Source organism: Calypte anna, chromosome 1, assembly GCF_003957555.1.
Source record: "Calypte anna isolate BGI_N300 chromosome 1, bCalAnn1_v1.p, whole genome shotgun sequence".
Taxonomy (NCBI): domain Eukaryota; kingdom Metazoa; phylum Chordata; class Aves; order Apodiformes; family Trochilidae; genus Calypte; species Calypte anna.
In genome coordinates this window covers 36,573,474-36,599,018 of record NC_044244.1, presented here as the reverse complement: position 1 = coordinate 36,599,018, position 25,545 = coordinate 36,573,474, and the positions used below count along the sequence as shown (strand labels likewise).

The 25,545-nt window shown below is 44.3% G+C and overlaps 2 protein-coding genes across 2 annotated transcripts; one reads left to right on the top strand and one right to left on the bottom strand.

Moving 5' to 3' along the window:
• Positions 1-1,842: 1,842 nt before the first annotated feature.
• LOC103538172 (zinc finger protein 271) lies at positions 1,843-6,908 on the top strand. The gene is made up of 2 exons (XM_030469011.1): positions 1,843-1,905; positions 2,469-6,908. Exon 2 carries the CDS (start codon positions 2,480-2,482, stop codon positions 3,461-3,463), a length of 984 nt encoding a protein of 327 aa, XP_030324871.1. The 5' UTR covers positions 1,843-1,905; positions 2,469-2,479; the 3' UTR covers positions 3,464-6,908.
• Positions 6,909-9,231: 2,323 nt separating this feature from the next.
• Positions 9,232-23,570, bottom strand: LOC103538171 (uncharacterized protein C12orf50 homolog). The gene is made up of 10 exons (XM_030469651.1): positions 23,514-23,570; positions 21,670-21,793; positions 19,725-19,904; positions 18,730-18,807; positions 18,527-18,640; positions 17,677-17,778; positions 16,457-16,582; positions 16,066-16,221; positions 14,739-14,830; positions 9,232-9,735 (listed from the first exon to the last, which is right to left on the bottom strand). The coding sequence occupies exons 1-10, from the start codon at positions 23,568-23,570 to the stop codon at positions 9,232-9,234; spliced, it is 1,533 nt and encodes a 510-aa protein (XP_030325511.1).
• Positions 23,571-25,545: the final 1,975 nt, after the last annotated feature.

Here is a 25,545-nt window from a genome sequence, read left to right as displayed (position 1 = left end):
ATGGCTAATTATCCTGACCAACAACACTCAGCTTAATGAAGCAACATTTGAGTATAAAGTCTGCAGAACATTTACTAAACAGACTGGGAATAAATCAGAAAACAATTCAGCATGCAGGGGAGAACAGCAGAACTTTTCCTACCCCATCAGGTCAGAAGGAAAAGTTCTAAGTTTGTTCAAGCGCACCAAAAAATCTTTTGCCTCTTCTGCTTTGAATAACTGAAAAACTCTTATTCTTTAACTCCAGTTCTTTAACAAATATAGTAATTTGTTAAATTAATGTCCACATTAGTATTTAAGCATAGAGACAAGTGTCAGTTTAGGTTCTGCACACCTTTGCATGCTGACACATGCTTTGTATGCTGTGTCCTCTTGATTGACTCAGTACTTCTACATAACATGACTGAACTGCACAGAAGTCTCATGAAAATCTGGGCTCCTTTTCACCTTGTGGTAAGAACAAGTTTTTTACATTTATTTTCCCATGTGCTCCGAGTTTGTTCTCACCAAAACAGCCACCATACCTCATTTGCAGAGCAGTTTGGGAATGAGTCAGGTGCTGGAATTTGGGAATCACAGAATGGTTTAGGTTGAAAGAGATCTTCAAAGATCATCTGGTTCTACCATGAGCATCACTTGCTAGACTCAAAGCTGTGTCCAACCTGGCCTTGAACAACCCCTGGGGAGGGGACATCCACAACTTGACTGTTCCAATGCCTCACCACCTCCACAGTTTAACTTTTTCCCAAACATCTAATGGCAACCTACCCTCCTTCAGTTTAAAATTGTTTCTCTGTCCTGTCACCACCGGCTTTCGTAAAAACGTCTTTCTCCATCTTTCTTGTAAAACCCCTATAAGCACTGAAAGGCTAAAGCCAGGTCTCCTGCAGAGGAGAGCCAGAATAATGAAAAGTGAGGAACTAAACAGAGACAGTTGTGATACAAAGACGCGCCGGGGAGCATTAGGTGAGAAAAGCAACTGAGGAAACTGATATGGCACTCAGTGCCATAGTCTAGTGACTGTGGCGGTAGTTGATCAAGGGTTGGACTCGATGATCTCTGAGGTCCCTTCCAACCCAGCCTATTCTATGATTCTATGAAACAGATAAATGTCGTAGTGGGGGGAAGCTTGTGCACAGCAGTGGAGAAGCTGCAGGACAGCATGACAAGAACTGGAAGCCACGGCAGGAGCAGAGCAGGACGGCTAAAGAAGAAGATCCACGAAACCTCGGTCCTTTCTGCTTCAAACTGCCTCCTATCTCCAGTACAGGCACCGCGCTTCCAGCGAGTGCGGCCGTACCCTGCAGCCTGATCCATCCGTGCCCAGGCTCCGCTATATGCCCCGCTAGGCAAGGCGCCCATCCCATCCCCCGCTCCAGCCTCTCCTCGCTCCTTCCAAGTGCTTCACTGGTGCCTAAGGCAGTACACCGGGGCAGAGGGGAGAGGTCGCCAGCGGGGCTTGTCTGGGCAAGGCGGGCGGTGGCCACCTCCGGGGCCAGGGGCAGAGGCTGCGAGGTGCGCCCCGGCTCGGGAGCTGCCGGCGGGAGACGCCGCAGGGCGGGAGGAAGGGGCTGGACCGGCTTCCCAGCCCAGCCGAGCCGGGCCTCGCCTGTCGGGGCCTCCTGCAGTCCCGCGCCCGGCCAGGGGGGAGGCTTTGCCCGCTGCCGCCGCGGTGAGGAGCCAAGGGCAGGGCGAGCCGCGGCCGGAAGGGTTACAACCAGAGGCCGGCAGGCAGCCTCCCGGGAACGGCAGGAAGTGCGGGCGGGGCGGGCCCAGCGGACCGTCCCCTCCCCGCGGCCGCTGGCCGTGCCGTGCCCAGCCGGGGCTGCCCTTGGTGCTCCCTCCGCCCCGCCCGGGTTGGGCCGGGCCGGGCTGCGCTGCGCCGCACCGCACCGCCGGGCGGAGGTGAGGCGGGCACGGTGGGTCAGCAGCTCCGGGCAGGGGCATCTGAAAGACCGGAGGCTAAACTGCGGGGGCAGGGGTTGGTTTTCCCGCAGCGTCGCCACCCGTGCTGCCGGCGGGGGAGGGTGTCAGGGCTCGGGAGGACCGGCCGGGCGCCACTGCCAGGCCCCGCCGCTGCCTGCCGGCTTCCCCGCGCTGCCTCCGCTCCCCGCTGCCGGCAGCTCCCTCCTTGTCCCAGTGCCTCGGCCTCCCGTGTCCCGCCCGCTCGGCAGCGGGAAGCTGCTGGTGCTGCCGCCGCTAGTGGTAGGGGCAGGCGGGGAGTGCGCTCTTTCCCCAGGGGCCGTATCGGTCACGGGTGTCAGGGAGCGAGGGAGGATGGAGCCGGCTCCGACGCCTGCGCCTTTTCCCTGGAAGTGGCGGAGCCGAGACGGACAGGGATGAAAGACGTAGCACCTGGCCGGGGGCCGTGTGGGGCGGCTCCGGTGGCCAACCTGGGTAGAGAAGAAGGGGTTCGGGCTGTGACTGAAAGTGTTGGTTGTGTCTGGACTCTGCCTCTGTCCCGGCAGGTGATGGGAGCATGAACGAAAATGAGGGGGATCTCCAGAGAGAGGGGCAGGACGCAGCCAAACCCTGCCGGGCCATTTCGGACTCTTTCATGAGGGAAGCTTCTCTGGGCTGTGACCGGGAAGTGTCCCATCCAAGACCAGACCTTCTCTCCCCAGAGACAGGGCTGGAGAAGACTTCCCACTGTGGCTTTCGGAAGCGGAAGGAGACAGCGGTGCCCCAACGAGCGTTCATGGGAGAGAAGCCCTTCATATGCGTCGAGTGCGGGCAGAGCTTCAACCGAAGCTCCGATCTGATCCGCCACCAGAGGATCCACACCGGGGAGAAGCCCTACATGTGCACCGACTGCGGCAAGAGCTTCAGCCGCCGCTCCCACCTCATCCAGCATCAGCGCGTCCACACGGGTGAGCGGCCGTACCGGTGCAGGGACTGCGGGAAGAGCTTCAGCCAGAGCACCCACCTGGTGCAGCACCAGCGCAACCACACTGGCGAGAGGCCTTATGTCTGTGCCAAGTGCGGGAGAAACTTCTACCAGAACTCGGGCCTGCTCCGCCATGCCAACTTTCACACGGGCGAGAAACCTTACAAGTGCCCCCAGTGTGGGAAGCGCTTCAGCGACAGCTCCAATCTCCTTGCTCACCAGCGGCTCCACACAGGTGAGAAGCCCTACAAGTGTACTGACTGCAACAAGTGCTTCAGTGAGAGCTCTAAGCTGGTCATCCACCAGCGTGTACACACAGGTGAGAAGCCATACTTGTGTCCTGACTGTGGGAAGAGATTCAGCCAGCGTTCACATCTTGTCCAGCACCGTCGCACTCACACCGGGGAGAAGCCCTACAAGTGTGCTGAGTGTGGGACCTGCTTCAGTGACAACTCTACCCTCATCCGTCATCGCCGTACACATACTGGAGAGAAACCTTTCAAGTGCTCACACTGTGGGAAGAGCTTCAGCCGCAACTCCTACTTAGTCTCACACCAACGGGTGCACATGTGGTAGGCAACATTGCCTGGGGGTGATGTAGAATGCAGCTTCTGATCCAGGCCTGTCCAAAATATGCCTAAGGAACAAGGGGGTTTAAAAGAATATAGGAATACCAGGGCCCTTGGATTTTAGGCAGCTGGACAAAGTAATTCACTTGGCCCGTGCTGCCCTTTTCAGTCATTTCCGTCTCCCAGCGCACCTCAGGCATGGACAGAAAGCAAGCAGTCATTGTGGTGGGTAGTTCTCATCCCAAGGACATGTCATCTTTCCCCAGTACTAGAGTCAGAAGGCATCTGCCACGTAGCCTAGGTGCAGATGTTTGCTCCCACCTCCCTGTAAGCAGTGTTTGCCTGAGAGCCAAAGGGGAGAATATACAATGTCACGTCACATAATGAGGAGCTTTTTGGCCATGCAACAAATGCATATGTGGTCATCTCAAGGGAAATAAGATGTGAGATGGAGTCCTTAAGGGGCTTTGGTCCACTTGCAACTGAAATGGTGTGACCTATATAATACTGCAGAGGTCTATAGGAGCTCACCATGCTTGCAGTTTAAGCCACCTTTGTGTCTTACACAGCAGTCTGGAAGGTCAGAGCTAAGGAGGTCCTGTGTTATTCATAAGCTTTGCATTATGCATATGCAGCCTGTGGGTAACTTGAAACATAGGCAAAACCCACATGAAGGAGAAAGGAACAAACAGGAAGGAACATACAGTTCCTTCTTCCTTTGTAGAAGGAACATACAGGCATACGCTGAACCAAAGAAGGAAGACATGCCTGCAAAAGTTTTCTGCAAGTGCTGCTTGATATAGGAACAAGGGAGCTGTGAGATAGGGACATGGCCTCTTCTGGAATCTCAGAACTGGTGGGTAGCTGATGTAGCAAACTCGTACCTGCAGGCCTGAAAGAAAATATTAGAATTATACTTGTTGCTGCTAAGACTATGGTGTGCAACTTAGCGGGTGTATGGAGGTCGCCTGTGAGTCTGTACTGGTGGCCTCCTCTCTCTGCAGAATTTGGATTCACAGGTACAGTTCAAGTGGGCTGGTGTATGTGGTGTTACAACATAGGAGAGAATAACAGCACACCAAGACTGACCTGATTCCATACCAGTATTTCTAGAGTCCCATTTGGACTAGTGTGTGTGTGTGTGTGTGTGTAAAGAACATCTATGTGTATGTATTCACATATGTATGAACTGGCTTTTGTACTAAGTGTATTATCTTCACACATGTGAGCAGTTGTGCGTGCACACATGGTGGCAGTGATCACAACGTTCAACTGTGTGACACTACACCACATCAGTACTCCTCAAAATGCTAAACATACTGTAAATACTAGCATTTCTCACTAAGAAGCTGGGAGAAACAGCTTTTATACCAAAACATCTGAATTTTCACATTAGGACGTTCAGTTTTACAGTCTATGTGTGTGTCTAAACTCTGGAACTGAGTTGTTTTATTTATATATCTATCTAAAAATATCTGGCCCCTATGGTTGCAAGGAATGACTTCTAAATGTCAGACTGTGTAGTGCTCTCCCCCTTGTTTTACAGAGGTACTATCAGTGGCAGTTGCAGGATGTACACCACTGATGATTTTAACTACAAGGAATTGCAGTGCAACACTTTACATTGTTTGTATTTTTGATTGTTTTGCTGCTGACCATTTTATTGACGGTACTGACTGGTGTGCTTATCCAGCTTAGAAAAGATTTCTGGTTTTGCAATGGTACTTTACTAATCCTGCAGTTGGCTTCATGGCTTCAGTAGGTCTCTGGAAAACTGAATGCAGACTGAAGCCAGTGAAAGGACTGGAGCTCTGGTGGGCAAGAGATGAAGGAAATAAAGATACAAAGAAGATCCATGGATTTGAGCAGCTGCTGGCCAGGGACAGTTGTGAATTGCTTACTCTACAGAACTCACTACTCCCCAAGGGACTGCAGGTATCCCTTCTGCAAGCCACTTCTTGACACTCAACTGCTGATAAAATGTTATTTTTGTATAGTTTAATAAAAAGGAGCTGTAGCTGGAGCATAAAATTATCTGCAGCTTCTAGAGGAACAAGGAAACTTTATGTGCAGCTGCTCAGGGAAGTAAGAAGGAGCTTTCAGAAATGGGGTGGCCTTTGTTTACACAGTAGCCAAAGCCTCCATTCCAAATGCACATTTTTGCTTTTAGTTCTGTGTTTGGGTGTGGTGGTTTGGGTTTTTTGTTTGGTTTTGGGTTTGTTTTTTTGTTTGTTTGTTTACTTTTATAAACAGCTTCATACCAATGAATTCTTGATTTCTGTTTCCCTTTGGGAATGTGGTTTGGAAACTGACTAATGGTTCATCTACTTGATGCCAGAAATGTCCAGATTTTCATTTACTAGCTGAGTTTTGGAAGGGATGCTACAGCTCTCAGCAGGTTGAATTAAAAGGTTATGCTGCAGTCCTACCTTAGAACTCATCAGTTTTGTGTGGGTCTCTCCCAGGTTACCTAAAGCAAGCCTATAGCACTAAAGCAATATGTTTGGTTGAGAAGCCCTGTTTGCCAGGGAAAATCATATTTTGAATGCAGCTTTTCTTTTGGCAATCTGAATGGAGCTGCTGTAGCAGATCAAGGAAATCTGACCAAGGTCTGCACATTGCTGAGCTCAGCTCAAAGGGAAACCTTCTCACATCAATCTGGTTTGAGAGGACCCTTAACAACAGTCCTCAGAGTTACTTTCTACACACATTGTGAAGTGCTGTGAATACTTATAAGTCCTCTAGAAATGAAGAGTATTGCTGTGTATTTATTTCTAAGATCTTTATATGCTTTTAAACTGTATGCCAAATCGATGTGGCCTTAGGGTTCACAGCATATTGCCAGTGCTGTAGTTTTAGTGGTTAGGACTAGATTGCTTGCCAGTGTAAGCACATTTCTGGAGTTCCTTTCTACAGCCACTGTTAGTTTTCCCTGTTCAGCGTCACTTGGCTGAATTAATTCACTTCCCCCAGCCTGTCTGCCCTTTGCTGTGCACAGTGATCATCTAGCTGGAGAGGATCCTCTGCTGTTGAGGTTGCAGGGTGTGTTTCTCATCTTCCAGGGTTAAATTTCTTTCTGGCAGCACAAACTCATGAGCCAAATTCTGAAGAAAGAGGCATGGGCATGTGAAAAAAGTTGAGAACCATAGGGTTTATTTTCACAGCAGCTAGGTGACTGACTTCTGTAACAGTTGTCTTCTCCCTCAGTATCACAAAGGACAAGTACTGGAAAAAAGCAGAAGGTAAGGCACTGCTATCATTCCTGCAGACCACCCCTAGCACACTCTGTCTCAGACCTGTGGTCACTAGTTGGTGCCCAGATCCTCCTGCCAGATGAGAGACCTCTTTACAATACTGTAAATTCCTCTTGTGATAATGGTGCTTAGATGCTACAGTGAGACTATGGCACTTTAGAATTACTCAAGACAAATGGATGAAGTTTCTGAAATAAATTTTTTCACCCTAGTGTTGTTATCCCATCTTTTTTTTCTTTCTCCCTATGGTGAGCTCCTGAGCACCAGTTTCTTGGCCCCTAATGGGACTCCTTCACAGTGGGATGACTACTACTTAGCAGTAGTATTTGAATCATAGAAAGTCAGGCTGGGCAGGACCTAAAGGATCATCTGGTCCAGCCCTTCTAACCCTATAGTTTATATGAAATGTCTCAGCACCCTGTCGAGCTGTGACTTAAAATTTTCCAAAGTGGGGAAACCACCACTTCTCTGGGAGATCATTCCAATGTCTGACTGTCCTCACAGTGAAAAATTTCCTCTTGTGTTCAAACAGAATGTCCCCAGGAGCAACTTGTGCCCATTGCCCCTTGTCTTGTCTGTGTGGCTCCTTGTAAATAGGAAGTCTCCATCTGTTTTGTAGCTGCCCTTTATGTTCTGGAATATTGCAACAAAGTCTCCCCTTAGCCTTCTGTTATCAAGGCTGAACAGACCCAGTTTTCTCAGCCGCTTATATGGCAAGGTGCTGCAGTCCTCTGAGCATCCTCATGGCTCCTCTCCGGACCCTCTGAAGCTCAGCATCCTGGGTGCTCTCGTTGCAGCTGCAGCACACTGTTTGCTCATGTTGAGCCTGTTGTCCACCAAGACCCCCAGGTCCCTTTCCACAATGCTGCTCTCTAGCCAAGGGCATCCCAGTCTGAACTGCACTACTGGGTTCTGTGTTCCCAGGTGCAAGACCTTGTATTTCTCTACACTGAACTTCATAAAGTTTGTTAGCCCACTTTTCCAGTCTGTCTAAGCCATCCTGAAGGGTGGCTCTCCTGCGGTGTCAACCTCTCCACTCATCTTGGTGTCATCCCAAACTTCATCATGGTGCTCTTGATCCCAACATCCAGTTAACTTATGAAGATGTTAAACATCAGGCCCAGTATCAATACCTTAGGGACTCCACTTGTGACCCATGAAGACTTGTGACCCATGGCTGAAGAGCCATACAGACAGGCAATTTAATATTACCCCACTGCGCCTCACCAAATCTTGGCTGCACAGCCTCAAGAAACTTAACAAAGCAACCTTCATCCAAAAAAGAAAAGCAATTCCCAGAACTGGCCACAGGCCTCAGGAGGCCAAACCAAGTAAGCTGGGTTTTTTTCTGCTTGGAAATGCAGCTTTATGAAGTTCCCTCAGAACGAATTCTCTGGTAATAGTGCAAGCAAAACTGGCCTGCACAAGCCCATCCTCCTGCCCTGGATGTTGGTAAGGGCAAGGGTAAAGGTAATGGTGTGGTGTTATTAAGGGCAACACAACCAATAGGTATTGAGAAGTTGCTTCCCTTAGCTCTGGATGTGGCTGTTATCTTTAAGAAGATGCTTATGAAGGGGATCTTATTAATGTCTATAAATATCTGAGGGATGGGTATCAAGAGAGAGAAGCCAATCTTTTTTTTCAGTTGTGCCCAGTAATAGGACAAGGAATAATGGATTTAAGCTAGAACATAGGAAGTTCTACCTCAACAGGAGGAGAGACTTTGTTACTGTGAGGGTGACAGAGCACTGGAACAGGTTTTGGAGTCTCCTTCTCTGAAGACTTTCAAACCCCACCTGGATGTGTTCCTGTGTGGCCTCCCCTAGGTGATCCTGCTTTGGCAGGGGGGTTGGACTTGATGACCTCTAGAGGCTCCTTCCAACCCCTAACATTCTATGCTTCAATGGTTCCATACCTCGTTGCTGGGCAACTGCTTTCTTTTCTTGCCTGATTTCTGTAACAGATGACCTTTGGTTTCTCTCTATGCCCTCAGGCAGGCAGAAATAATAGGCAAACCCAGAAAACCAGGGTTTACATATAGTATGCATAGGAGAACCACAAACAGATTTACTGAAGAAAAAAAAAACTAACAATTATCACAAGAAGGTCAGGAACAATGAGAATGCAAAGGGTAGAACAGAGAGAGAAGAATTGCCATCACTGGAATTTACAGTTTTATCATCTTTGTCTTTTGCAGTTGATACTTGCCTTATTTCACTTCAGATTTCTGAGCAGAAGGGGTTTGGGGATCACAGTAGAGGGGTTGCCCTGGGCAGCCTGGGCTGGTAGGAGGGCAGAGCCCTGGGATGTGGGAGCAGAGGGTGTTGTGAGAAGGAGGTCAGGCCTGAGGTGATGAGCAGTGGGGCCTGGGGTGGCCCTGGAGACCCCCTGGATGGAAACATCCACGCTGGGACCAAGTGCAGAGATGTGGAGTCCTGAGCCTTCTGATGCACTTGTAGGCTGCACATGCCCCAGCTGCTGGCCTGGCCTTGGTTTTGGCAGCACCACCTGGGATGTTCTTCTACTGCTGCTGGTGGGGTGGCATCTTCTTGGCTGGAAAAGACTCCTTGGGGCAGCCATCCATCCTGTGGCCCCTCAGGGGAGTAGTCCCTGTCTCAGCTGGAAGTGGAGGGACCCACCACAAACTGTTCCAGATCTTTATCTGGCTGTTCCTGTAGCCCATGGAGAGGGGGGCATCAGGGAGGCTGCTGGGATCTCCACCAACAGCAGCTGGGACATTCCTCTTCATCAGCTGCAGCCAGGCTGCCAAAGGGGGCTGTGCCAGGGCCAGGAGAGCTCCTTTGGAAGGCAGCAGAATGACAGGCAGCTTCAGGGCTGCCCTCCCACTCCTCAGCAGCATTGTGATTCTCCAGAACCAGCAGATGGTTCCTATCATCCCCAGCTCCTGGTTCACCCAGGACAGATGATGCTGGAGGAGAGTTGGGTTGTCCCAGAAAAGTGACACCCGGGTTTTGGGCTGGAGGCTGCCCACTGGAGCCCTGGGTGCCAACTCCACCTCCTGCACCTATGGTATTTCAGGACTAGGGGAGCACTGGGTGCCTGGATGCCTGGGTGCTCCTCCTCCAGGTGGTCTGATGATGACTTTGTCAAAGTTGTCATCGCCCCACACTGAGTCCACAATGGAGGCCACCCTCCTTATTCAGAGGGGGCACTCGGGCTTGCTATCAGCCCACTGCAGGATGCAGGGGCAGCAGAATTGGTGGGGGCACAGCACCAGGTAGCTGCCCTCCTCCCACCTGTCCAGGCATATGGGACAGTGGTCCTCTAGCTCCATGGCCATGCTCTCCACTCTCTGTGGTGGGCTGGGGGGGGAGCTGGGGATGATAAGCAGCTCCTTCTCTCTGGTGCTGCAGCAGCAGGTGTCACACTGGGAAAGGAAGAGAGGCCATGGTCACAGGCTGGCTCAGGGAGGGAAAGACATGCCTAGGTCCCTCAAGAAGGAAACCCTCCCAGTTCCCCCAGGGTGAGATGTCCCTGAACATCTCGCCTCTACTGTTGGCGGAGGCTCTCCTGGGTGCCCCATCTGCCCAAATGGCAGGATATCATCCTCTGACTGCTCTGAGGCCAAGCACAAAGAGCTGTAAGGAGCAAGTCCTCAGGCAGAACACCAGCACCAGGGCTCCACTCAACCAACACTCCAGCCTGAGAAACTGCTCAGCTAGTGTGGGCACAACCCATCTGAGTAGGCACCGGGCCAGTGTTAAACCATGACACACATAGACATAACCAGCAAAAACTGCTAGGCCCATCCCTCTGTGACACTGGAACCCATAGCTCAGGGAAGGCACAATGGGCCATCCTTGCCCATGGTGCTAAAGCAGCACTGTGGCCCCAACACGGAGCAGTGAAGGTGCTGGAGCACCTCACAGCACAGCCATGCCTATGGGGAAGCCATCAGGAGGATGAGGACAGGACCTTCCCAGCACTGCCTGGTAAGAGGGTGAAAGACAGTGGCATCTCCTGAAACCAGAGAGGTTCAGGCTGGAGAGAAGGAATCAAAACCCAAATCCTTGTAAGGATCATGAAGCACTGGAATGGGTTACCCAGAGAGGTTTTTGGGTCCCTGAGGCTGGAAGTCAGCCTTCAAGACCCAAGTCAATGTTGACCCTGCCAGGAGCCATTTAGCTACTTGCAATTTAATGCAAATGACAACATGCATGTGAGTGAATGAAAACAATTTCCTTGTGAAATAAAAATCTTCCCTTCCTTGCTTTAACTTTGCAACTTTATTGAGATTTATTGATACAGTTTGCAAGAGAGGTTTTGGGCTGAAATGCCCAGAATGCTGCAAGAGACCCTCACAAACAGCCTAGAGACCAATGGTGCAACATGCTTTGAGCAATAGTGGGACATGATTACTTATCATATTGCATGATACTGCCCTTCTCCTTGCTGACATGGGATTTAGGGTGGGTTTAGATTGGTATTCAGGGGTTAAAGTTTTTCCATTGACAAATGAGTAGAGTATGCTATAGGGCATCTGAAACAACAGCATGACCTCTAATAATTTATATGGCCCCAGGTTCTTTGTTTTCATCAGACATTTCAATAAAAGCTTGCCCATGTCATCAACAGGCATATAGAATCACAGAATCATAGAATGGGTTGGGTTGGAAGGGACCTTAAAGCTCATCCTGTTCCAACCCCCTGCATGGGCAGGGACACCTCCCACCAGACCAGGTTGCTCAAGGCCCCATCCAACCTGGCCTGGAACACTTCCAGGGAGGGGACATCCACAAATTTCCTGGGCAACCTGTGCCAGTGTTTCATCACTTTCACTGGAGATTTTTTTCCTAGTGTCTAACCTAAATCTCCTATCTTCAACTTTTAAACCATTGCCCCTTGCCCTCTTGCTACACATGAAGACTCCTGAATGCATTAAAAAAGTATCCTCTGATTTGATTGTATATTTATAATTTGTGCAATGTTGCCACAAAGCAACCAACAAAGACAAGCCAAACAAGCAAACAATGATTTGAAAAACATAATTTCAATGACAACTCATTTTTCCCCTCTGACACTGAGTAACAGTTGCAAAAGTTACCCAACAAGTAATGCTTCCTTGACAAAATCAAAGGAATGCCTTAGACTGCATGAAAGAGCAGCTCATAAAAGGTAATACACAGAATGGAAGATTTGTGGTCACAGTGGCTTTGGCAGTCCTGTGAGGTACTTAAACCTTTTTTTTTTTGGTCTCCTTAATTCACCACAATCCCCTGAACTGAAGTAGTGTTGTCATTGGAACTGGCCTTACAGTTTGTTCCCAGAGGAGTTAGGAACTCCTTTCCATTCCTTTTAAATCCCTCAATGCCTTGGAAGAACACATTTCTCTGCAAGGTGCAGACTTCCATCCTACATCATGGTTGCCTGAGCATGCCTTGTGGCAACTCCCCTGGAAGCAGAGAGGAACAGTGTTAAAACCCAGTATTTTTGTTCTCTTGGCATTTTATCTGATTCCATTTTGAGAACCAAACTGCAGTTTGGTTTTACCCTCATCCTTCTCTGAAGACAGGTGGTTTTTCATGGCAGTTGCATACATACACATTACCACTCAACAGAGAGGTAAAAGGCAAATTTATTCTTGATCCTGATACTCCTGATTATGTATACTCCTGATTATGTATACTGAATGGATAGGCAAGCTGAGCCAAGCAGCATTTCGTCATACAACCAGGGCAAAGATGTTGGGGACTTGCACATGAAGTCAGCTGCTCTCATTCAATTCAGAGCCCATCCAGCTTCAAGTCAGTGCAGACAGAGCCAGAAAATGTGTTTCCCCCAGAATGTGTTCAACTCTTACAAGTAAACTACTTAACAATATGATTTACCTCTTCTGTTGGGCCATTTTGAGGCACTGGTTATCTTCTTTACCAAAAATGTCTCTGAATAATTATAATACCAATTACTACAGGAATAGATTCTTCGTGAGAAGAAATATATCTCAGCAATACATATGAAGTATATGCAGAATAATCCTTCAGAAAGGCTTTAAACAGGAAGGTCAGAAGGAAACTGAATACACACTGGAGAGGAAAACATAATTATGTGAAAATAAAATTAAATAGTAATTAAATGTAAAATAGTACTATCCACAATCAGCTGGTGGGTCTCACTGACCCCAGTTTTAACTGCAGCAAAGGCAAGGGCAAGATAATATGAGGTAGTTAAAATGACCAGAGGTATGAAAAACCCTTTCCCCATCCCCTTCCAAGTACCTTTCAGTAGGCTAATATATCCTCTGAAGTCTATGCCACCTTCCACCATGGGCATCTGACTTTTCTTTCAGAAGGACTTTTGAATGTAACAATTTTGTTTGTGACAAAGTGTGAACCTTTACAGAAAGTTTTTACGTGGAAGGCAAGGGGGGGCTGCCAAGGGATAACATCATAACGTGCCACGTCCATTCTTCTGTGTGAACTTGGGAAGCTGGTTAGATGCATTTGCTGAAGGCACATAGGAAATAAATATCTCCCTGTGCTTTCTGTCCTGGAGTCTTTAAAGCTTGAATGGCTTCTTCTTGGGCTGGGAAGGAGAACCTAAAGATCTCATACTTGGTCTACTCATTCCTGTGAGAAGAGGAAAGTACAATGTTCTTTGTTTTTCTGGTAGCTTTGATTAAAACATCCCTCTGATAATTGCCTGCATTACCAAATTAAATTTAGGTTTTTACATTTTCAATAAAGAATGTGACAAGAATGTGATTTTCCATGTTTCATATCAGAGTCTTATTTATTCAAAAAGAAGAAATGGAAAGATGTCACTTCCCCTGCCAGCTGTTCACTTGGGTATCCTGTGTGTGAAAGCAGTTCCATCCGAATCCAGGTCCATCCGAATCCATAACAGTTAGACAGAAAAACACAGGTTTGGCAGTTTCTTCCTCGAGATTTGGTTGGCTTGGAGAGAGGCCAAGACTGTATTCAGCAAGATGGGAAGTCAGGAGAAAATACTATTCCAGTTCCTCTCTTCTTTACTGAGAAGGCCCCCCTCCAAGGGGGCCAAAGTCTGTAGGGAAAGGTGCTGTGCCCTGTGGAGAAGCAGAGCTCTGGGATGTGGGGACAGAGGGCGAGGAGGAGGCCAGGCCCAGAGTGAAGAGTGATTGGGCATGGGCAGCCATGGAGAGCCCCTGGCTCAAACATCTGCCCGGGGACCAGGTGCAGAGATCTACATTCCGGAGAGCCTTCAACTGTCAGATTATCATAACATATTAAACTTTGTACAGAGAAGAACTTTGTATGTGACCATACAGAGCATACTTTAAAAATATTTAATCAGTTTTGAAACGTTGTGTTTGTGTACTTCCTACATCCTATTTCCGGAATTTGCGATTCTAGCATCTTTGCTTTTTCCAGTTGATAATTTCCTTATTTCAACGTAGCATTTTCTTATGAATTAAAGTACTTGCTTCATCTCTTTCTCCTCTCTACATACCGTTCTCCTTTTCTATTCCATTCCATGTCTTCTTGGTTCTGTTGTCAAAACAGATACACACATCATTTTGTGCATATTAGAGTAAAACGATATGCTCCTTCAGAAAGGCTTTAAGGTAAACTTTCAACATGAGACACAAGACACAGGTTCTAATCTTTGCTTTAAAGACAACTGTAAATTGTGTTAATGGTTCTTGGGGTTTCTTCTGAATATTTTGCAGCCCGAGTCCTTTTGTGAATTTGGACCTTGGCTGACCATTGTTCAGCTCTTGCAGATGCTTCACAAGCAATCAGAAAGACAAATAGTTCACACTCCTGTAGACTCTACTGTGCTTCTTCCAGTGTACAAGCAAAACCCACTTCTCATAACTCTTCACTTGAAAGGCACATTATACAGGCAAAAAGTACATGTTTGCAAACAAATTAATCTATTAACTGCTCTTTCACACTATTCAGCATGGCTTAGAACCTTGTGGGTTTTGGTTGGAGGAGTTTTGAGAGCACTTTTACATTTTCTAGGTGGGGAGAGACATGTTGCTTTTACTAAAAAGACTGATTTGTAGAAATGTCTCTCAGTTACCTGAATTGCTGTTTTAGAAGCAAAGAATGTTTTTGCATGCGTATTTCTTGTTCTCCACGTTGGTGCATTAGAAGTTCCTGAAGCAGATTTGTCTATAGAAAAAAGCATAGCCATTGATTTTTAATTTCAGCTACAGTTTCAGGAAATTTTCTCTTAGCCTGATCTGTGAATTAAGAATAACATCAGCTGAAGTCTCAATGAACACATCAGGTGAATGCTACGTATGCTTTAAAGTTCGTTTGGAATATTGGAGCATTTCCATCGGGTTCAAAGGATCTTCCAAATGGGCAGTTTTACCAGGGACATCCTTCACTTGAACAAAGTGAATTTCCCTGTTAAAAAACTTTCCAAACGCATATATTCGTTTTAGATTAAACAAATTGCCCCATCTCCTCTGTTATCTCCGCTCGTGAAAGCACTAGATGAAAGGCAATATTATGTTTTGGTGCTAGGAAGTTGATATTGCACCAGAGTATTCTGCCTGATGACTAACCATTTTCTGTAAAATTTGCTTTAAAATCATTATCCTGAATAATCTGGTTTTGTGTTAATTCCAGTTTACATCCATTAATTCAAATTACTAATTGCACAATAATCCTAAAGTGTTCAGTTTATACACAACATGTAATTATTACCACAGTCATCCCTTTGCGTTCCAACTCTTCTCTTTGTGTGAAGCTGGTTCTTTTTTTTGGTGCATTTCCTGTCAGATGGCTCTGGTACTGCAGAAGAGAAAAGGAGTGAAAATGGCAAGGGTTTTCTTCTGACAAAAATGCTGATCACTATCTTTTGGAAATGCTCTGTATTTGTTTAACCTGGAAATTTGAGGAGACCTATACCTCACATTAAGCATGTTCTCTCTGTGGTCTCTATACCAATCTGTCCCCATTTAAGCAAAGCAAACATGCAAAGGAAAACCCCACAACTATTTAACCCCAAGACAAAGCAGTGATGTTGGGATTCATTTCACTTAACTTGATTCATCTGGAAGTGGGGGTTGCTCTGCCTGAAGGAGGTTCCTTTTCTTGGAAATTAAGACAGGGAGGCACCTCAAATGGAGATTAATCCCAGCTCAAGAAAGATGACTGAAACTGGCAAGACGAAATCACCTTCTTAACTCATGATTATTTTAATTATTTACTAATTAGCGTCTTGATGATGCGCTACAATCCACTTCTGAAAATTATGCTGGATCCAATTTACTCTTGCCCATATTTAGGCATAAATAATTTAATATTCACCTGCAGGGACAATATCAAAAGCAGGGCAATACAGACAGGCAAGTCTGAGGCAGTTTATGAATCCTCCACCTAAAGCTGGAACTCACCTGTTGATCCATTAAAATTTGCTTCTTGCGTGACGACGACACTACGGTAGACTACATACACTGATCTTTGTGGTTCTGAAGGAGCAGCTCTGTCATTGTTCCTTGGGCCCTTTTGTTGGTAAGCTGGTTTTACTTTTGCATCTGGACAGTGAATTCCTAAAAGGAAAAACAAGGTTAAAACAAGAATGTTGTTGCCATTGCTCAAAATATGACATATTGCAGGAAACTCAAGACTGTAAGAGAAGATTAAGGAAACTATCTTCGTAGACAGTCCAATCCAAACATGGATTGTCCATATCTGACACTAAGAACGGAAATAAACTGGGTGCTGCTAAATCATGTAACAACTTAGTCTATACAAACGAATAAGCCAACTGTTTCCTCAAAATACCTTTGCCTGTTACTGTATTGGGTGAATTTCTTGGATCCTTGGAAATCCATTTCTTTTGCCTTATTTCTTTGCAATGATGGTTCCTTCCCTGCTCAATGGAGTTTGTTTCTGAGGGAATAAAATAACAAATAGTCACCTTCAACAGAAGCACACAAAATCATCCCAAAAAGTGTTTTGAAAAGTTAATCTCCTACTTCACACACCAGTCTTCTTGCGTGGAGCATGATTTTATATGTTAATTCTTCTAAAAGCATCATTCCCCACAAGGAAAGCAAAAGTGATTATATTTACTCTCCCAGAAGCCATGGTTGCAAAATACTGAAAGCAAACTCAAACACTGACTGTAAACACAAAGACCAACACTACTCTGAACTAATACAATTGCTTTGACAAGTGCTGCTTCATAACGTATCTCAGGATGAATTAGAAAATCTTCTTAGGGTTTACAATTTAAAACTACAAACATTTGCTTCAATTCACATACACATTTGCAATAAGTGAGTATCAGAAGTTGAATGCAATTATTGTGTGTGACAGGGGGAACAAATCAAAGTCAAAGCATAGTATCTAAATAGGAACCCAGTGTGAAGGGGCTCCAAAGCACAAGGTGAAGACTTGTGAGCTTGAACTGCATGTCATTACAAGATAATTCAGTTAGCAACACAACAGGGACCTTAATAAGTTCCTGTCTAGTGGTGTTAATTTCTCAGCCCTTGCCCAAGAGGCATGCTTTGCCTCTGTCTCAGTTGTATCATTTCAGCTAGGTGATGTCTTCAAGCTGTCCTCAAGCAAGCTCAACAATGTGATAAAAATAACATCAGTTTGGAAATGGATTTGGCATTGCTGACCCAGTGCCACATGGCACTGCAGAAATACCACTGAATGGCTGAAGATTTGACTGTCCTACAGCAGCTATGACTTCAATGTCAACATACCTACTGACAAAGGTACTGCACTACAGGGACGTCCCTTTTGTATCTTTACAGAACTATTTCATTTCCAAAATTAGTCAGGAAAAAGTAAACTCTCATTTTTTAATAATCGTAAACAAAAAGAATCAAAACCAGTATTTTGATTATTAGAATTAATGGTGCAGCATGAGAAAGAGTCTCTATGACATAAAGAACAAAGAACAACTCAAACATAAAATACTGACTTTTAATGTCTGTCTCTCCAGTTATTTACCATATGATGCTTCTCACTTAGAAGTAACTGCTGAAGTATATTACCTCTGAGATTATTCCCTGTTGGCACTCTCCTTCCTGAGCTCTCTCCTTCTCTTTTTGTATTATTAAATGTTGATGGAATTGTATTCCCATCACCTGGAAAGGTAACAGAAAGCGTGTTTTGGGTGCTTGTGCTTAAGCACAATGAATGGCACTGCCATTATCTTCCTCACACATCACACAGTTGTTTGGTTAGCGCAGTTTTCTTTAACCCATCTTTTTCTACCCTTACTCTTCTGTTAGTTACTGGGATCCTGCCTAACATAAGTGATAACTCTCATACTGTCTTAAGAAAATCCCATAAGTTCAAGAAGACCATGGCTCCAAAGTAAAGAACCATCTACAAATTACTTGCTCATTCTTTAGTTTCTCACTTCTCATTAATGTTATTTCTGAATCCCATGCATGTCATTATGGTACCCAAAGCCTCAGAGAACTCAAATGAAGACATGCTTTGGGGAAATATCTCTATCGTTTTCTCTGAAGGTATCTAATGATAAAGAAACCTTAGGATGGGTAAAATTAGTCTACATAAATCTTGATTCCAAAGAAAAATTACATGAAAGACCTTTGTTTTGTACCTTGGAAAAAAAAGCGTAAGGTGAATAGCCCATTTCTGCCTTTCTACCATCTGCAGTTGATGCAGGTAGTCACCACGTGTGACTATATATATACGCACAGGTATGGGGGGGAAATGAAGTATTCCTATATACTACCTACATACTGCTGTTTATTGTAACTAAATTAAAAAAGCAGGGAGGTGGGGCAAACTACATAATAATTCTCCCTGTGACAGTAATTTAAAAAGCAGTAAAAATTGTCCAAGAGGGTGAAAAGTACTTGCCTTTCTGCAATTCTTGCTCGGTACCTTCCAAGAATGATCGCTCCTTTTCCCCAGGTGAAGATACAAGTTTGGGTGAATGGTACTCAAAAGGGTTCTGAATCCTGTAATACTCTCCTAAACATTCCCCAAGAAGGAAAAAACCCCAAAGTTTACTATATTGGCAACACTGTTGTTTAGGAAAGAGTGGCAAATTTCATATTTACCAGATATAGAGCATATTTCCTTCAGTGCTCTTTCCTCTTCAATATCTGCAGCAGTCTTAGGCACACAATTAGAAACATCTGTAGGAAATAGTTTTAAAGGATTACCAGGTATCTAAGCAACCTCTTTCAGCAATTCTTAGTCATGAAATAACATAATGAATTTCATTTCTATCATAGTTAGGGTTTTTTCTGACTGTAAATCTGCTTCTTGACAGAAAAATGAGTCCTTAATGTTTGGTGATTCTAAGTGCAATGGAATTGCCAGTATGACAGAAGTGGACTGTCCTCTCACTCTTTGGGAATATGAAATTCATTCCTTCCCTAGGAATGTTGCATCTCTAAGTGAGATATAGTCAATAGTTTACCTACATTAAAAAAAAAAACAAACAAAAATACCATATATACACACACATATCTATAAACACAGACATTCAGTTAAACTACTGAAGAGGTTTTTTATGGATACTCTTTACTAGATTTAAGAGTAAATTTCTGTAATTAAATGAGACCACTCACAGTGTTTAGGAAATCAAGTGACCAAATAATTTCAGTCAAAACGACACAACAACTGTTTGTAAACAAACTTCTGATTTCCCCTTCAGCAAGGAGTGTGCATGGCCACTGTTCATCCTAAAATTGTAATTTCATCCCTGAATTCTGAGGAATTTTGAACACTATGTGATGGGCATGTGAATCATGGATCACATTCTAAACTCTGTTTAATGGAAAAGAGGTATGTGAATTATACCACTATTGAAAAAGACAGATGGTCATTTCCCAGTAGTTAGAAAATGTCCCCCTCATATCTGGTGTCCACCAGTTCCAATCTTTTGAGGATTAGCTGGGAACTATTTCAAAAACTTTTCAATGACTCTTTTCCAAAAATGTAATGGTTATTCCAGTGAATGTGTTGTGAAGTGTGAGTCAAAAAACCCCTATTCTACTTCCTTGTAAAAGAAAGAAAAGAAAAAAAAAGAAAGAAAAAAATTGTTTACAGTCTTCCTCTTCATCATCCTCTTCATCTTCCTCTTCATCATCCTCTTCATCATCCGTGTCATTAAGGTTTATAATAACTGGAGGGTGAATTGGTAGCAAATTATTTGAATTTCTGGGTGAGTCTTGACAATAGGCTGGGTGCAGAGTCATTTCCTGGACACCCTGTTGCAAAGGTGAATCTGCAGAAAAGGATGTTATATTTATTTTATTAGGAGGGAAGCAGAGTATCAAATCAAGGTCCAGATCAGCAGGTAGAGTTTTGAAATCATTGTCATACTGAAGGAATCATTAAATAGGCAAATTCTTCCCCTTAGGCAAACTCTCCTGCAGTATCTGGCAAAACAGCATCTTCCAACTACATAAAGTATGAAAAACCATGTGTTTACCACACAGGGAAATATTTCATTTGTAGTACCTGCCCTGAAGTTAGTAGTAAACGAATTTATGTAGAATTTGAGAAAGAATATAAAACTCATGAAAATATTTTACTCTTAATTAGAAGAAAATCAGATAATCTTTTCTTTCCTTTAGGAACTTATATCTGCTCCTAATAGATAGGAGTATCTATCTACAGCAGATAAAACTACGGCAGCAAAACTATGGCAGTTCTGGAACAGCATTTTCTGAGAGACAGAAAATGCAACTGAATGAAAATAAAAATGGTGAGACCATTAGTATAGTTCAAGCTGTCCAATTTGCAACTACAGAACAAGTCAGGATTATGTGAATTATATTAAAAGTATTGAAGTTGCATATTTTTCTCATTTTTAAAGAAATAAGAGGAAGCACTTTGGACTCCCATTGCTGTTATTCTTGTGCATCTTGTTTGCCTATGTGCAGTATGTGCAGCACACTAAAACCACTTCCACACAAAACACACCTGCAGATCAGGTTTGTTGTATCTCATGCAAGAGAAAGTAACAACACTTTAAACTTTCTAAGCATTGAAAGGAATCAGTGTACTTTTAAGGTTTGCAGTGTTCTGGTTGACCACAGAGACTTTGAATTTATAAATACTCCAGGCAAAATAAAAGGAGTGGGTCCATTTTCTCCTTTCCATTGCTTGAAGTTGCCCTTATCCAGGATACCCTTGAATTTTAGTCCACTTGTTCATGTCAGGAATGACTGTCACATGGAATGACTTGCTGTCATTCCTGCTTCTGCCCAATTTTTGGCTTCTGCCCTGAACTCTTACTGTCTTCCCAGTACCAGCTGTCTACCAGGACTCCTGGGAGACAAGAGGTCCTTTTAGAAGCAACTGAGTTAAAAAAAAACCCAACTTATAATGGTGTTCTTTTCCATAAACAATTCTTCTTCCATGCACACTGTTACTGTATTTCAGTGGCCTTTATCCAACGTTCAAGCTTGAAAAATTTATTCAAAATGATAAACTAGAAAGATACTTGCACACACACCACTGTAATCTGATGTGATCTATACCAGGGATATCTCCTTCACAGATCATGTGCTGTTTCAACAGATACTGGCACTAGTGGCCCTATCAACCTCCCACCACCACACACACTGCTTCTCATTTCTCTTCAAGGATTACCTGCCTACTAACCATTGTCACTACCAGCGAGATTTAAGCTAGCAAACACCTAATGTTGTCAAGCAACATTTTTACTTCCTGGATCTTAGCAACCTAAATTCCCATTTGTGACTTCATCTTTCATGTCATGGTAGTGAGGAATATCTGTAGTGACAGCTAAAAAAAGAAAAAAATCACATGGCAACCTTACATGGCCAATACAGTTCCCTTTTTTGCCTTAAAGTTGCAGGGAAAGCAGATCCCACCTAACTGATTAATTCTAGGACTTGCCACGATCCATTCCTTGACCATAATGGAAATGATGAAAGCACTGCAAGGAAGCACTGAAAGGACACTGCCACGTATTCACTTACTCTAACAAACAAAGTGTTGGAAAATAATATTTTACTCACTGTTATTAGGTGGCAAAAAAAGTCCATTGATGTAACGAGGTTTGCTGTGATGGAAAGCACAAGCGATCCTCAGACAGCCCGAGGGTTTTGTTTCCCAGAAACAGAAGACATTGCTGGACTTCTGCTGCAGGAGAAACCAGTTTTCAGGTATTGTAAATATGGGCCAAGCTGATCAGTACACAATGCACTGGTGAGAACATATGACTAAGATTTTGCAGGACCGTGCTCTGGTATTTTAGAACATTTAAATTATCTTTAAAATTCTTTTGAGCTCCAGGTAACTCTAAAGTTTTCTTGAGTTAGGTCAATGGAACTTTCATGATGTAAAATTGTTCCTAGGTAAGAATAAAGTAAAGCAGTTTGTTTACTGCAGACTTTTCATGAGCTGCTGGGAAGAAAAAAATCCATTGTTCACTTAATTGATATGTGGCTGAGTTTCCTTTCCTGCACACAGGGATGATCAGGTCACTCAGAAATTAAATCTGCTGTACAAGTGCAAATCTTACACTCGTACTCTCAGTATTAAAGGGCATGGGTCAATGGGAAAATAAGAAGTAAGAAACCAAACCCATATAGATTTCCAAGAGAACAAAGCAAAAACACAAGCAAACAAACCCCCCCAAAAAACCCCAAACAAAAACCTAAGAAATTGGAAACTTTTAATCCTTATAAAGATTTGTCAGACTTCGATTTCAAAACAAAGAAAAAAAATATTTTTTTCCAAGACCCATTGGAAACATCAACTTGACAGAAGAAATCACTTTTGTTGACAAACTAAAACATGGATTTGAAGGGACTTGCTCCTTTCTATCTTTATTTTCATATCTAAATCTGCAAAGCAGATGTAAGCATCTCCCCTGTCTCCATAATGAGCACATAAGGTCACAGCCAAGAGGTTTTTTAGAGACAGAATCTGGACCTCGAGCCCACATGAGGAAGATGACTTTGAGGTTAAGTCACTCTAGATTCCCATATTGGAGTGGTTACCATGAATGTGAATGTCCTTTTTTTAAAAATTTGGTTTTAATAATGGGGGAGATGATACAGTAAGCCACATGCAACTGTATTATAGTGACAAACAGAAACACAGGCTTATATCCTGGATAAGAGATGTAAAAGCCAGATTGGTTATTTCCTAATGAATTTCTGTGTAATTTTTTTAAAAAGCAAACAGTGTCACACTTGAAAGGATTTCAATATTTGAAGTTTCACCAAAGTGCAGACAGTAACAGCTGAGTCTAGGAGCACCATCTCCAAAACACACCCCTTTTGGACTGTGGTCAGTACAACTGGGCCACCCCTTGTGACATGCTGGGGCTGGGAATCAAAGCCCAGGCATGAACACCTAAACCCTCAATGCTGGAATGGATACAATAACCAAGAGCCCTACACCCATCCCAGGATTTTCACCAGATGAAATATAACTATTTGAAGAACCAACCCATTTCAAAAGACTTTGTTTTAAATAACCAATTTTACAGAAATTCAAGTAGTTGCTATTAGTGATTATAGCAGAAATTATAAATATGACCTCTTTATTCAGAATCATCATTGCACTGATTCATTAAGAAAGTGATGATGAGTGAGTGATCTTTATATGCAGTTTTTAACTTTTGTGTTCCTTGAACACCTAAGCCCAGGTCATGGAAGAAACTGTCCATAGTTTAGAGGATTGTGAGCTCTTCTCACCCCATCCAAAAATCAGATCTTTGATCTACAGATGGAGGCATGACCCAGACAGAGTGACATACCAGCTTCTAACTTTACAAAACAAACCAGCCTTTCAACATGAATATATCAAGAAAATCAAGGATATAAACCACTTTAAAATCTACAGCATTTACCTGTGTGTAGGTAGGGGAATAAAAATGATAAGGGCGGTCATTCCCAGCTGTGGCCATTATCACCTCTTGCGTTTCTCTTCCACTCTCTTAACACCGGCACAAAATACTCAAGAACATTCAAACTGTAAACATTGGGGCAAAACGTAATCTGAGCCTGAAAGCAATAGCTTTCTTTCAGAAACTGGGCCTTCAGAACCTTAGCTCTGTTGCATTTTTTGAAAGAAAACTCCAACTGGCAGCAAAATACCCTTGAATGAAGGTAGCACCTTCTCCAGGCTTGTTCAACCGACGAGGCAGTTGCTAGCCAGTTCAGAATGTTACAGTTCCAGGGTTCCACAGTTGCCAACCGCTCCTCCAGCTGGTTCCATCAGCATGATGGGCACTTTGTGACACATCCAGCTTGAACATATTCTTTTCCCTATCTTGCTTCAGACTAAAGTGCATAAAATCGCACGGTTTCGAAGAGTGTCCCGTTCTGGTGTTTCTTTAATGTAAAATGGAACAAACGCATTTGGAGGGGCTTAAATAATGGCTTCTTGCTATAGGAACTGTGGTCTTAGAAGCAAATCTATGAAAACACAAAGACAAACCTTCATCTCTGACTGTTTTTTAACCAGAATACTTGTGGCCAAAGCTCTCCTCACTGTACCTCTTTCTTTGGATGGAGAAACTTGTTGCTTTCCGTTAGTGCACTGTTAGCTGTTAACTTCCTACACTGTTTGGGTTAATTGCTTTTCCTTGCTTCCATCATGTCCACTGCCACAGCTAAAGCAGAAAGAACAGTGTACATTTATGTCTCCAAGTCACAGTTTCCATTCAGGTCCTACACAGCTTCTAAGCAAAAAAATATATGAGGGAAAAATGAAGTTTCACTCCTAGGACAAGGTACAGAGTACTGTTATCCTCAGTGTCACATTGACACCACTGACATCAGGGCCTTGGAGATGCACATTTCAGAGTGTTTGCTGTTACCTCAAAACCTGGGACCTCAGAAGTAAAAGTGAAAAGGAAGCACAGAAAGAAAAAGGAGCCAGGACCTCAAAAGAGAAGGATGCCGTTGCTTGAAGAGCAATAAGAGATCAAACGAAGCCAGAGAGAATGAGGCAGGTACAAGGCAGAAGTCAAGAAAAAGGCTTAGTGGTTCACAGCAGCACCAGAAGTGCATGTGACTGATGGTTTCTGGGGGAAAAAACAACCAACAACCCCCATTACTGAGCTGGATGGACTGATGACCAGAGCATACCTGTACTGCATGCCATGCTGTGGTGACAGTGACTAGATGGGCACAAATGGTACAAGGCTGCCCCAGCTCCCCCAGTTACAGCCAAGCTGAGTGAGAAGTACAAAGATTTTTACATGGATGAATGTTCTCCAGTCTCTCTGGGAGTCCATCATTTTGTCTGTAAATTCAGTATCAGCAGACGGCCCAAAGAATAACAAGAAGGGAGCATACTGCCTGCCTGACACCTGGGGCTTTGGCACTGGTATTAAGTGATTTGTACAGGAATGACTGCCCTTAAATCCAGAATGAAACTGCTCCCTGGGACTGAGGTGGGGAGCACTGGTGAGAGCTGTGAACAGAGAAACTGTGTGAAAAGGCTCCCACAGCTCAATCGGGGGCACCAGTGGGAAGGACGATTCAGAGCAGCAGCTGAGGACCATGAATACTGAAATGTCAGAGGGCAAGGGCATCCAGAAGAAGAAAGTTAACAGTTGCAAGAGCTCTGCAAACAAGGGCTTTTGGTAGGTCCAGAGCTGTGCCTAAAAGAGGTACAGAGGTCAAGAAGACGACAATTTCTTTTGGGTTTGCATGGCAATGTTTTGGTAGCTACCAGGGTGGCTTCTGTGAGAAGCTGCTGGAAGCTTCTGTCATGTCCAACGTAGCCAATACCAGATGGCTCCAAGATGGACCTGCCACTGTCCAAAGCTGAGCTCATCAGGAAGGGTGCTAGAGCCTCTGGGATAACATAGTTAAGAATGGGAAAAAACTGCTGGTGAAGAGCAGCTTGAGAGAGAAGTGAGAATATGTGAG